The sequence below is a fragment of the Pempheris klunzingeri genome, chromosome 10, assembly GCF_042242105.1.
Source record: "Pempheris klunzingeri isolate RE-2024b chromosome 10, fPemKlu1.hap1, whole genome shotgun sequence".
NCBI lineage: Eukaryota > Metazoa > Chordata > Actinopteri > Acropomatiformes > Pempheridae > Pempheris > Pempheris klunzingeri.
Window position 1 is genome coordinate 25,598,355 of NC_092021.1, and position 14,631 is coordinate 25,612,985.

Genomic DNA, 14,631 nt, shown 5'->3' on the forward strand with positions numbered 1-14,631 from the left:
ATATTTTGTGTTGCCCTTGTTCGAAATTTCAAGCACAATGAAGAAACAGATGAGTTTTAAACGCCGGAGCTCTGGCAGCGTGGCCGAGTGTTTGCTGCAGCCTTCGTGATGCCCAGTTGAACCCTGAAGTGACCTCAGTGTTTGTCCTGGAGGTTGTTTTGACCTTCTGTGAAATAAAAACAGTTTTTGCAATAAAATTTGAGTAATAATGCAGATTTGTATGAAATGAACACTACTGTAAGATCATTAATTCATTTATATCGTCGCTTTTACATTTATAGTACTTAGAATATACAAGTGTATTTCTAAAAAAGAAACATTAAAGGTATTTCAACTATTTATTCTGTAACCAGATCACTCATCTTCATGTACAATTACATTTTCTTTCACGTTTCTTTTCGATGACTGATTCCTGAGCCAGTTTCCTTGTCTCGTCCTCCAGGTATGTGTACCACAGCTCCAAGTGGATGGTGGCAGGAAACGCCGACTCCCCGGTGCCCCCGCGAGCCTACATCCACCCGGACTCTCTGGCCTCAGGAGACACCTGGATGAGGCAGGTGGTCAGTTTCGACAAGCTCAAACTCACCAACAATGAGCTGGATGACCAGGGACACGTAAGGGACCTTCTCTCATTGACTTCACCACTTTGTTAAATCTGTATATGACCTCGATATTGATGAGAAATGTGCCAACGCCTCCAATTACATGAGCTCAATACGCGATGAATTAACTGAACAGCTGCTTGGACGTAAACAGTAAAAACTAAAACACGTTCACTACTTGCTCCTCCTCTTCCTGTGCTGCTGGGTCACGCACTTTTTAAAAATCGATTGTTTGCAGTCACCTGATTCCGATGTCACCTGACGTCCAGATGTTGGGCAGGAAGTGAAAAACAAAGCCCGTGGAGCTGTGCTACTCATCGCTGCTCCATATTGTTCAGTTACAGGGGCACACGCCACCATAGCAGAGAAAAATCATTCACTTTAACCACAGAAGTTACTTTATTGTCCCCACACACGGGTATTGTCTCTCGAAGGTATTTTTGTCGGCCTTTTTCAGTCAGTACTCGATTAAAAAGCTCTCCATGGTTCGATGGAACGAGTCACTGTGACAGTTTGTGATTGTGTATCTAATGGAGAAAATCACTTCCTGCCCTCCATTTGCAGTAGTTGCCACAGCGTCGTGGTGATGTCATGTCACATGGTATATTTCCCATGTGACCTAAAGGCAGCGTAAAGCACACAGACATCACACCAAGTGATCAGATCTGATAATCCAGGTTTCTATCCATCATTTCTAACTCCTACTACTTTCTAATAGACTCCTGTAACGGAGATGATGGCTCTTTCAGCTGAAACTCCTTGGATTGAAATGTCCAAGCTGTGATTCATTAGTTTCATTTGAATGCCTCTCACTTCCCCGCGGTGTTCTAGAAATCCGTGCGCTCTCGGAGCCACGAGGCAGCTTTTTGGACAGAGACGTTTCTGATGCATTTGCTTGAAAGGAAAGTTGACGCTGAACTTCGTGGACTTCGTGCTGTCATGACTCACGGCACCGTGGGACTTGTTCAGAATTGATTTTCTGCGATACATGACAGTCTTCCACATCCAGCCCTCCCACAGCCGAGGCCGCTTCTTTGTGAAGATGGTCCACCCTGACTGAATATTATTAGGTTTGAAGATTAGCGTGGGGAGATATTAGAGGTCTGGGATTTGAACCCGTGCCCTGTTTTAATATACAATATTCATTCCGTCATGGCTCTGTAAAGCATTTTTATAATGAAACGGTTTTGTTAAAGGCACTTAATGATTGAATTTGATTTGCAGTCTGCTCCAGCAGCCACACCACTGAGCTAAAATGTGAGTCTGACCACAATCTGCCTGATTTACTGCCTTCCTTTTTAGCCAGTCAGTAACAGAGGTGGTGAGCTAAAGTAAGACTCTTATTGGCTCTTGGCTGCTCTAAATGTGTAATATGGGTTTCATAGGTGAAATATTTAACTGTAATGCAACAAGTTAGCCCATAATTTGTATGATTTACTGCCTTCCTTATGTATAATCAGCGAGTGGGCAGCCAGCTGAAGTGAGACCCTTATTTGCACTTTATGCTTCTCTATACTTAGAAATGGGCTTCATCAGTAAGGGGCAATATTAGGTGAAAGAAGGCTGCATTACTTTTGATTATTAGCCTTGACTATGTAGAAACCTGCAATGGAAGCTGAATAAAAGGTAAATATTAACACCAGTCATCTGTGCAGCAGCACCACAGCCCCCCTGCACTCGTGTTTCCAGAATAAAAGCTGAGTGCACATTAGCCTTACATCCATTAAGGGGAAGGACATTCAACTCCAAATGAACGATAATGTTGTGTGGATGTCTGACGGATGTGCAGGTGGGCAACTGTGTGGTGGCCGTGCATCTGACAGCTGGTTTTGATATTTTTCTGCTCCCCAGAGGACAGAAATTGATTAATGCAGCTTTAAAGACAACAGTAAAACACATTTCAGCTCACAGAGCCAATATTTCTCCAGTCATTCTGGATTTAAGCTGTGAGGTAATGGTGTGTGTCGATAACAAGAACACACTGTGCTGTGCTTGAATGTCACAGAATAGTTTATCTCACATGATCCTGTGTTAAACCTTTGCAAACTATAGCATTTAAAGGTCGTAAAATCTAGAAAAAATAGCAACGTTGAGTGACGCTGAACCTCATAACTCAAAGCTCCTTTTACATCATCTTTTCCATGAAATGTGTGAATCCGCTCTGAGCATCTCGTTTAGTCTTTTGTGGAAATTAAAGCAGATTGGATTAATAGCAAATCCATGAGTGTCTACTCTTACTAGCTGATGCAGAGTTAGTGCAAACAGCAGATGCTCTCCTCTCTTGCACATAATCACATAATCTCAATGTCAGAACGGTGGAAGATGGCACGAAGCCTCCCGTCATTACTGTCAAACTGTTTTAGATCGCTGCGCTCTGGGATAATGATGAAAAGAGCACAAGGAGCTGCTGCAAATCAATTTCCCGTCAGAGCTCACCATTAGTGCGGAGAGGCCAGGTGATTAGAAAAGCGGCGTCGTGACGTTTCCAGTGCTGCGACAAAATGGCGGCAATCGGTTTAATGCAACAAGCTGCGTGGGGCTGGAAGGTTCCTGCTCCGTCACAACCCTGCAGATGATCCCATCAGCTCAGTGGTGACAAATGTAATAACATATGGGTGTTAGTGGGCGAGGATTCACATGCACGGCTCTCCCAGAATGATGGGAGGTTGTCTTTCCTCTCCCCCGCTGCACAGTTTAAGGGCTTTGTCTCCCTGGAGGGAGTTTAGAGGCCAACGGAAATTAATTTTGGAGCTTCCTGTGTGGGAAACCTCAGCACTCCTCACTCATCCTCCTGACTTGTGGTGTCGTGAAATGTCTGCCTCATCAGAAACAGACAGCGTACATGTCATGAATTATCAGATGTCACAACAGAAGCAGTGTGTGTGAGAAAAAAACAATATTTATTGTGTCTCAGACGGCACTTCGTCAGCCAGCCTGATCAACAGCGCCTCCTCCATTCTGTGATTGTGTGTTGAGATTAGCAGGTTTATTTATTTTTTTAAAAAGGCCAGAGTGACAATTTTACTATTTTTAAAAACGTTTTCTAATTAAAGCATTTGTCTGCAAACTAATTATAGTGTCTTTGGCATTTTCCTTTTTGTGGAAAAAAAGTGCTTCTTCCCCTAAAAAGAAAATAGGGGCAGAAATAAAGTTTCTCTATCACATTAAATATTCATGAAAAAATAAGCAACAGTAAAAAAAAAACTAAAGTTAGAAAAATCATCAGATTCTGATTCAAATATTGTTAAATTTTGATCTGCAAGAACCCAAAAGCAGGAACTAAAACTGTTCTAAACTTCTGTGGATAAGATTGTAGGATCACACATTTCACAGTAAAAGCCTCGTGTAGGACTTTTAGTTTATTCTTCTTCTTCACTACAATCCAGAAGGATACTAGTTCATTTGCAGATGCAAATTTTCCATATAAATCCAACGATCAGTTTATAGAATGTAATCTGATTGGTAATTGGCCGATTCATAATTTAATTCATGATTAAAAAATACACTTTATCTCCACCAAATGCACTAAAGCTAAATGTTTTTATTTCCTCCACAAATTGATTAAACAGACAAAATGTGTATAAAAAAGTTGAACAGTTGATGCTGATTATGTTTCTGTTCTTAAATAAAACATTATTAAAAGTTAACTTTAGGAAACACGTGCATCCTGACACAGAGGACATCAGACTAGTCAGCTAGCAGCATTAAACGTTCTTGTGCTCTGGGCGCCTCGTCGCCCGGCTGGACTCGTCGCCCTCTGGGTTGCGGCCTCGTGGGTTCAGACTCGCCTCATGCCGTCGCTCTCGCCTGTCGTCTGTTTCCTGTCTGTTCTCGTTGGTCCCTGGGAAAAGCTAATAAAACTGTGGAGCAGGCCGGACCGGCCAAAAGATTTTTTTTGTTTCATAAATGCTTTGTTGTTAACGACCCATTGCACTGTAACGTATCAGTGCTGTTGTGTGAGATCGACCAGGCAAATGTTCATAGTCTGTTATGCACATTTGCCTGTTTTTCTAAAGTGAATCAGAGACAAACATTTTTTCACATGACAGCAGTTTTCAATCCAAAAGTCCTTCTCCATGAGGGACGTGTCGGTGCCTCTCGGGTGTGAGTGTCCAGATGAGTCTCAGAGGGGATTATTTAAAGAGCGTCATTACCTCCCGTGAAAATGAAAACATCACTTATTTATCCTAATTGTGTTTGAGCGTGAACAACTGAACTGTCAGCTGATGCACTCTGGCTGCCCTCTGACTCGTTTGTTCAGAGCGAGTCGACGTGTGATCCGCTATGACTTTACATCACCTCAGGCTGACTGGGGACGAGGAGCATGACTCCTCTGGGCCACAAGGCAGCTGTGAGTGAGTGTGTGTGTGTGTGTGTGTCTGTTTGCTAAAACATAACTGCAATTCAACCTGCATCCACTTCATGAATGAATTGTTTCACAAAAATTGTCTGGTGGCTCTTTTCTAGGAAGAGAAAAATCATCCGATATATATATGAAATGAGGCTTTTTACTTTTCCTCCTGGAACGGCAGAAGATTTTCTGTTTTTATTTGACCACCTACAAGCACAGTGGTTTAACAGACAAAGGGAATCTGTATCCTCTGAACATCGTGCATCTCTTCACTCGCACAATAAAATGATCATGGTGGAAAGGACGTAAACGCCTGCAGTCATCACTCTGAAACATTTCCTTCTGATAGTCTAATTCTGTAATTTCCATTTTTAAATTCCTGTTTTACCGATTGACAGAAGAGCAGCAGGGAATCAGCCCACAAAATCATTTCTTCCCTCGTCTAAAACTGATGCCAAGACATGCAGCCAGGAGACATGTGTGTCTTTGGGAAAACACAATTTTGCGCAACTTCCCGTGAGCACCTGGAGGAGAGAGACGCCACAGCACCACCCACGCAGTTTGATCGACAGGTGTTCTAGGAAGTGACCGCAGCGCAGCAGAGATGGAGACGGCGTTTCTAAAATGAGGATTGCAGATTACAGCGTCCATCTGTGTGAATCTGTGCAGCAGCCAGGCATAATGTGTGTGTGTGTGTGTGTCTGGAACATAAATGTAGTGTTTCTGATACTCAGAGCTGCCCCCCTCCCTCCCCGCCCCCTCCTCATATCCGTGATTTGAAATGACCCCCTCTGCAGTAAGCAGAGTGGGGGTGAGGAGTGAGGAGTGGGGAGGTTGGGGTGTTTGGCTCTGGGTAGGTTTTCTCACTCTCAGATTAATCAAGAGCAGACCGAGGCCCCGAGGCGAGGCCGGGGCCAACAGCGTCTGACGCCTCCGCTCCGCTGTGAAATAATCCCCGGCCCTCCTGCGAGCGTCATCGCAGTGTGAACTCAGTTTCCACTTAACGTCACGTAGCCCTGATAGAGCGCCAGATAGAGTCACCTCAGCTAAACCATGTTACAAAGGTCATGCATGTATTGTGCATCTGTAGAGAGAAACATCGAAGGCTGCAGCTGCCCTGGAAACTTTCACATACACAAATCTATATGGGGTTTTTGATCACCTGCCTTCTTTTCTCATGTTCAGGTCATCCTCCACTCCATGCACAAGTATCAGCCTCGCGTTCATGTCATCAGGAAGGACTTCAGCAGCGAACTGTCTCCAAACAAGGCAGTGCCCAGCGGGGAGGGGGTGAAGACCTTCAGCTTCCCAGAGACCGTCTTCACGACCGTCACCGCCTACCAGAACCAGCAGGTACGGTCAAGAATGAACGCAGAGTCAAACAGTCCCTGCAAAGTTTGCATTATCTTGTATTTAAAAAGAGGGTGAGGGGGCTGCAGCTTCAGAAACAATGCTAATGCCAAGAGAAGTGGAGTAAAGATGCAACATGAAGAGAATGTAAAAGAGTGCAGACCTTCTCGTGTTGCCTCTGTCCTCCGAGCGTTTGGTCTCGAAGTGAAAATCAAGCTGTTCCACTTAGAGCTCCCTCTGGAGACCTGGAGCTCTTCGGTTCTCTTTCTGTTTCTCTGCTGGATTTGTTTTCCAGGGTTTTTGTGTGTTTTTGACTTTGCATAATTTCTGTATTGGTCTTGACTTCCTGCTGATGGAAATGTTTGCCCCCGTCAGCGGCTGCACTCACCAGTCTGACCAGTCACCTCAGACTGTTTTAGTGTTAAACTGAAGCATCTTTACAAACACTTTTGCGAGCCAAAGTCCAGCAAATGTGGAGCCTCAACACACTTTTCTTATGACTCCTAAGAATCATCCTCTCTGGTGCTGCTTCTCAAATGGACCTTTGTTGATTATCAGAATGGAACCGTTGCTGATTTCATTTCTAGAGTTAAAGATTTTGTGATGGAACTAATTTACACCACCAACAGAAACAAACAGCTTTTAATATCAAAATGAATATTACAGTTTATTGTTATATTGCATAGAAATATTGGTATATTCAAGGTGTTTTGGAAAAGGCACCGCAAAGTAAAACACTGGAATAATCTCCTTTCCATGTTGTTGTCTGCAGATCACACGACTAAAGATCGACCGCAACCCGTTCGCCAAAGGATTCCGGGACTCTGGCAGAAACAGGTTCGTTATCACAGCATCCGTTTAGCGACTGATCAGCTGCAGCCTGTTCTGGTGTTTCAGCACTAAAAACAGCTGCTTTGTCTGTTGCTAAGAGGAACCCTTCAGATCTGCAGCACAGACAGGCAGACAGACAGTTGGTAGATGGTTAATCAGATCAGATTTCACCTTTAGATTGTTGTCTGTCCACATCATCAGACCATTTCATGCTCTAATTAGTAAATTAATCACTTAATCTTTCTTTTATTACATGACAAACAGTCAGCAGAGGGTCTGCAGTTATCAGCAGTCCTCACCAGCCCACGCTCACCTGTCACAGCTGCAGCATGTGGTGATGTAGCTGCACACCTTTGCTACCGCGTGACCCCCATAACTCACAAACATACATCCACCTTTAACCGTGACTGTAATATGTTAGCCGACGTTCTCACAAGAGGAGATGGTCCTGTAGACGTATATCCTTTCAGGCTTGAAGAACATAATCTTCCACAGTTTGTGCTCTTTTGGTGAACGTTACATTACAGCTCAGTTATCCCCCCCCTCTGGGTTAAAAGTGGTGAATTTTTGGGTTTTTCTGTGTCTATAAAAATGATTTTCACACTTCTTTGGGTCCTGGCACACGAAGAGGTAAAGCCATTAAACCGCTGCTGAAACAATGGTCACATATATCGTGCTCTGTGCAGCCCCAGACGTCTAGACGTCTTTAGAGCGAAGTCCATGCTCACAGGGTTATTAACACGTGATGTTTAATGGCACGTTCCCACACCCCGTACGGCCCGGCAAAGCGGGCAGCATCACTTCTTAAAGGACAGGAAGCAGCACACACACTCACACACACTCAGCAGGCAGACGGAGACAGACGGGGTGTCGCACTGTTTTCTGTGACAGCAAACACACAACCTGCCTCGTGTTGTCGCTGCGCCAACTGTCGTGGTTCTTCGTCATTCGTCTCGTCGCCCTCTTGTCGTTTCCTCCTCTCTCTTCCTTTCCTTTTTGCCTCCTCGCTCCTGCTGTCATTCCCCTCTCTTGATTTGTTTCTCTTTCTCTCAGTCTCTGAATTATCATATATAACATTTGTGGAGGAGAGCGGGGGTGTGCTGAACCACCAGACCCCTCCGCACATGAAAGCAGCCTCCTCATCTGGTCCGCATTATTGGCACGCAGATATTTGAGACATCTTTTTTCGTTTTTCAGACAATAGACTGTTTGATTTATGAACTGGCATTAGAATTTCATTGCAGAAAAGCTACAGATGAAAAGATAACGGAGCATGAGATATTTGTCCGGAGAGAGAGAAAATTAATCTATCCCCACATACTGCTCGTGCTTCAGCCCCGGTTTGATTTGTTTTGTTCAGATTCCTGTTGGAGCTGCAGAAAACTCTGCTTCTGTCACCTCAGAAACCCTTTTTCAGTGCGTCCACAGCTGCTTGTTGTCTTTGACCAGTCATGAATGTTGCCAGTCACCTTCTTACAGCTGCTTTTGCATGATTATGCTGATTTTAGGAGTTTAAGTGGTCGCATGCTCTGCTGAACATGAAATGTAACTGTATATTCGGCTCATTATTCTGGGAGATTTTACACCACAGCTGGAAGTTTAGATGTTTTCTTTCCTTCCATGTGGCTCAGATCAGACTTTTAATCCCCAAATGTGCAGAATCAGCAGAACATTTCTGTGGGTAGGAAGCATCGCCTGCATCATTAATGATAAGAACAATAATGAGTTTCACTTATAGAACACAAGTCATACAAAACTATGTCTAATATATATATAATATGATTGATGGAGGCTGGATGCTGCTTCAGCATCAGTTCAGCTGGTTAATAAAGGTAATCTGATTTGTGTGGTAAGTGAACATTTGTTTTTTTCATCTTATTGAGGGAGGGGGCAAGTTGCACATGTTTCCTGTATCAAATTGATCCTCCCTCCTCCGGCTCACCCACAGTTACTTTAGGAACGATCACTGCTGACATACAGGGATGTAGAGAAACATGAACGCCTAGTCACACTTTGGTGAGGATACATGTTTAGAGTGTATTTAATGGGAGAGCTGAGAGAGCTGTGTCTCTTCTTTGCCTTCATCTCTCACTTTTCCGCCGCGCTCCTGCTTGGTTTTTCTCACCGTCTTCGTCGGTTGTAGCCTCCAGGTCAGATAGGAGTAGTTAAGTAGTCATTTTTATGTCATGAGTGCAGCACTAGATATGGCAGGCCTACCAGTGATGGGATAACTGTGTGAGACATGAGGATATGTGAGCTGAGCTGTGGCTGATGTCCTGTCCTTTACTGAACTCTCACTGAGCTCCACCTCTGATCTGCAGCGATCAGAATGATAATACAGTCATTTGAATGCTCCAGACGCTTTAGTTATTACACACTGGGGGTATTTAGTCCTTCTCCAGTTCCCGGACCTCTTAGGTAGGTAAACCGTCGTGCACCCTGTCCAGCAGCATCACGCTGAAGTCTCACATTTATATTCCTTAAACTATCTAAAGCCAAGATTTATTTTTTATTTTTTGGCTGCACAGACACATTTCATACAAATGTCCCTGCAACGAGCCAACATATCTGGCATGTTTGGAAATCTTTGAATCTTGACTTTAAAGTGCAGCTTGTTGTGTAACATGAGCTGAAGTGATGAAATGATGCTGACTGGGAGCAAAATAGGTCAAAGGTCAGGATTTAAAACTACAGGCAAGAGAAATAAAAAGAGCACAGAGTTCACGACTGCAGTAGGATGCAAGTGTCTTGTTTCCATGACAACAAAAGCATCTCGTCAGTGACGGCTTTGTCAATAACTGTATTCTACGGTCTGCTATTGATTCCAATACTTCATGTCAAATGATTGATTGCAACAAGAGGAATCATGTACACGTGACACAAGGCCACGATGTGAAGCAGATAATGATGATATATAAAAAGCATAATAACAATACTGTTACTATTGATAATGACGATAAGGATATTGATTATCAGCTTTCTGTACATTGTCCCGTTCTTATTACACGGCTTTGCTGAATGCCAACTACAGCATTCTACCGTCGCTTATTTCTACAACACAAATTGTTGTTCTTGACGCAGTTAGTGGAAGAAAATCATTTCTAAACCAACAGATTATTGATTTCTTTAGTACAAAGCTGTGTCACGTCACTGCGCCCGCCAAGGTTTGTTTTGCAGTAATGTCTCTGTACATCATCCTTTAATTAGCGCAGCACTCTGATGTTTGCAAGTGTTGCACAACAACCATTTGTCTTGGTCAAGATTTATCCTCCTACAGTGAAATAGTCTGCTTTTACTTTTGGGCTGAATAGACCTCATAAAGGGCAACTCCAGAAAAAGGGAAACAGCTGCAACTGAAAATGTTGGAAACAAGAAGCTGGAAACATAAAAGTAGTTGTGACATCTTTTGTTTTTGTTGCTTTGTCGCGCCTGTCTTTTAAGCATTACTCAGTTTATATTAGTGTCGGATATGAGTGGCATTAACAGTCGTCACAAAAACTAACACACTTTTCTTTTAGCAGTAAAGTGACTGCAGCCTGTTTGCTGTGGAGCGTTACCAGCTAATTCCACACTGAGAGGAAATTCTAAATTAATAGAAAGGGCAAACCTGCACTGTTAATTCTCAGATTAAGCACCGACTTGTTTTCCTTTTTCTGACTCTCTCAGTAGCATCTTAATATAGAGCTAAGTTATGGCGGTGCCGTCAGCTGTGCCTGGTGACCAGGCTTTATGGCCTCGCGGAGGGATACAGCTCATTTGTTGGGTTTTGGTCCCGCAGCAGTGCGCCTGGCCCGTATGAATGAGTGCAGTGATGGCGAGGGCCCGGCCGATTAGCGTGGCGCACTAACGAGCTGCTGCGGCCAGGGAGTTAGTGGCCCTAAAATAACACGGTGAGCAGTGACGGGCGCTGGCTTCCCTGGGTCGGGGCCGAGCGGCGAGCAGGGAAGTAAATCAAGAAGGAAGGCGAACCGTGTACAGATTCAAGATGAAACGTCACCCAGATTTATGTGCACAGTAAAAACCTGCTCCTTTTTAATGGCTCCAGTTTCCTCCGAGCAGGACTCTGGTTTCTCCCTCCCCCACTCCCCCTCTCTCTCCCTCTCTCATTCACACACTAAACTATTATCACTCCCCTCTCTGTTCAACGGATCTTTTCAATGTTTTGCTCTTGCTTACTAATATTCTCTGTCTCTCATCCATATCCATCTCTTAGCCCCCCCCCATTACACAAGACTTCAGAGCATAAATGACTCCACCTACACGTGAACCCATTTAGTTACCATTATTATTTCATGTTATAGTTCTCACGACAATGAAGGTTTCAGTAGAAAACAACGGGATAACAGAAGGTTAACAAGCGAATAAGATCCAGATCATATAAAAATGAAAACCAATGCAACAAATCAGATCAGAGAAAAGCTCTTTGGCAGGGAGCTCCACAGCGGAGGAGCCCGGACAGCAGGGCCCGGTCAGCCTCGGTGACAGGACGAAGCTTTGGAGCAACTTTTAGAGCTCCATCTGCCAGAAGAGCTCAAGTAGAGATCCGGCTCGTGGGGAATTAGCAGATCATTTATATGAGCGGGAGCAGGATCATGCTAAGATTTAAAAAAAAACAAGCAACAGAATCCTAAAATCAGTCACAAGTCCCTCTAAAGACAATGAGGAGCTTAAACACTCTCCCTCTCATGCAGAGGAGAGCTTTGTCCCATTTTCTCTTTCCTTTTCTATGCTGATGGGTTTTTTCCTGTGTCTTAATCAGGACTGGCCTGGAGGCGATCATGGAGACCTACGCCTTCTGGAGACCTCCTGTGAGGACCCTCACGTTTGAGGACTTCACCAACATGCAGAAACAACAAGGTGTGTGTGGATACACGTCACATCCAGATCAACAGAAAAGTGTCCCTCAGGGTTTCTCCTCTAATTCTTCTCATTTAACTTTAACTACGTTTTCTTTACATCAGCTGTAAATGTTGAGATTTAGTGCAAATCTGTAAAACACAGAAAGTTTAAAAAGTCCTGGTCACGTCCATTAACTATCAACTAGAAACGTATCTCTGCATCTCGACTTTGCTGGATTTCTGCTCGGTATTTGGTGTATTAGTTGAAGGTAGGTGGAAATTTGAGGCTCTTGAAAGAATTGCAAACAAAATGAATTATCCCAGACATGCAGGGAGCACTGCCAGCATTTTATCGTGGTAAAATGTTTTCATGGCCCAGCTTACTGTCAGGCGGCTCACTGAACACTTTTCTGACCTTTTCTCCTCAAAAACCAACATTAGATTACATGAACTTTTCCCCCTAAAGACGTGCAGGCGGGACGATCTTCATTCTTGAGTTGCAGCCATAGACCGGTTCATCGTTTCTGATGTCCAGCAGGGGGCGACTCCACTGGCTCCAAACAGAAGTCTGATTGGACGACTGCATTTTCCTGATGAGTTTCTGCTCTCAGTCGCTAGTTTACAGTCTTCTTCAACACAGCAGGATGTTAGTTTAGTAAATTGTGCTCCCATTTAGAGGAAAGTAGACCAGGAAGCACGGTTTGCTTTAGAGCAGGACTACCTTGTGACTGACCAATCAGAGCCAGTCCTGCATAAACCTAACCAATCAGTGGTGCGTTGCTTCTAGCTCCAAAATCAAGCTGGCGACGGCCGTTAAACCACAGTGCTCAGCTCGACTCTTTAAAACAGTTACGGTGGCTACGCCCACTTCCTGCATACAGTCTATGGTTGGACCACCATCTGTACTGTAATAGTTAGTTAGTTAAACAGTTAGTGACTGAAACTAAACTTCATTTTGCATGTGACCACTTTGAGAACCACTGCAGGATCTCTGTGTCAACTTGTTCATAGTTGATATTTGTGATTCATTACTACAACAATTATCCTGAACCAATAGAAATACGGTACAACTGACTGCTAATTACCCAACAGTGTTTTTAAGGGTAGCACCAAGTGAAAGCGATCAATACAGCGAGAGTAGCGTACAGCGGTAATTACCATGACCTTGGTGCACATGCTGTCCCAGCCTGAACTCTCCCTCTGCATACTTTCCCTGCATATATCACCACACACTGTATCAGCTATGGTTGTCCTTCATTTGAGCTTGGCCATATGCTGCTCCTCTGGCAGGTCGGCCAGCGTCTGCTGAACTTTTCACATCACGCTCAGCCCTTGAAAATAAAACCGTTAAACAAACCCTGTGGGTTTTGGACGGCTCGGCGACACGAGTCAGCGTCAGCCGGGCCACCTCCCTTCGTCTCGGCTCCGGTGCCGGCACAAGGTCTTAGTCATGGCTCATATCAAGGGCCACGTAGCTTTACGGCAACTGTGTTTCCTCGTTGACCTTTTCTCGGTTACCTCTGGAGGTCAGCATGACGTGACGCTCCGTATTTTGTCTGAGCGGGTGGACATGTGTTTGTTATCATTAAGCTCCTCCAAAGTGATTAGAATTTAATCAGAGTCCCTGCGTCGCCAGTGAACCCTGCGTCACCCTGAGAGGACACTGGTGTACATGTGCAGTGTGTGTTTATGTGTGTGTGAGTGTGTGTGTGTGTGTCTTTGCCCTCATGGCACCAAAACACCCTTTTCCCTTCAAGTAATCAACTACTCCCCCTCGGCACTGAAGCACCTCGAGCCCTCATAACCAGAGGAAAACATGACTTCATCAAACTGTGGCGCTCTCCTCCTGTCTCTCTCTCTTTCCTCATACCTTCTGCACGCACATACAAGCCAAAGACTAATTTCTGCCTTTTGTCCACAAAAGGTAGGAAGTAAAGTATTTTCTATTCTCTTCCATCTTTGCGTTCTCTCTCTCTCTCTCCCTCCCTCCTTCCCCTCTTCTTTCTTCCCCTCCTTCCCCACACACTCCCCCCTCCATCTTCTCGAGCAGAGCAGTGATATTATCGAAGGCATATGGTGCAAAATCAGAACCCCAGCCAAGCGAGTCCTGGATTATTTAGTTATGCCTCCTCCTCATTCTTGGTTCAAACTGAATTTCTCCAACGGGGAGATGAACCATAGCCAAATTCTCATTAATGGAAAATATGCAATTGATATCCCACAGCTATCATTTCACTTCATAAAGGCTTGACTCAGTGGATGCTGTTTGTGCCAGCGATGTTTTTCCCCCTTTGTGATGTGTAATTATATATATAGCTGAATTAGGACCGGACTGTCTGAAGTCAGGGATCTATTGATGAAAGGACTGGCGGCTCTGTTGACCAGATAGATTTATTTATCCATTTTTATCTCCACAAACCAGCACTGTATTCTATGATACGGCTCTCATATCTAACAAAGAAGAAGGCGCTGCACTTAGTCAGAGGGAAGGAGTTTAAAGTGGATCAACAAGGTTCTACGTTAAATCAGCGACAGGTGAACTCATAGTTCAGCTTCATTATTCTGACTCATGTGTGCATTCTGCTCTTCATCAACAAGGACGCCACATGCTTAAAATCTGAAGATGCATCCTGATGATGAGCAATTCTGACAAAAACTT

At 44.2% G+C, this 14,631-nt stretch overlaps 1 protein-coding gene across 1 annotated transcript in view; it reads left to right on the forward strand.

The window, feature by feature from the left end:
• The window catches only part of tbx15 (T-box transcription factor 15), a 35,547-nt gene that overhangs the window by 18,115 nt on the left and 2,801 nt on the right, over positions 1–14,631 (forward strand). The window contains exons 4-7 of the mRNA XM_070838117.1: positions 443–614; positions 6,139–6,306; positions 7,076–7,140; positions 11,894–11,991. Of these exons, the coding sequence (XP_070694218.1) occupies positions 443–614; positions 6,139–6,306; positions 7,076–7,140; positions 11,894–11,991 (503 nt within the window). The remainder of the gene's footprint in view (positions 1–442; positions 615–6,138; positions 6,307–7,075; positions 7,141–11,893; positions 11,992–14,631) is intronic.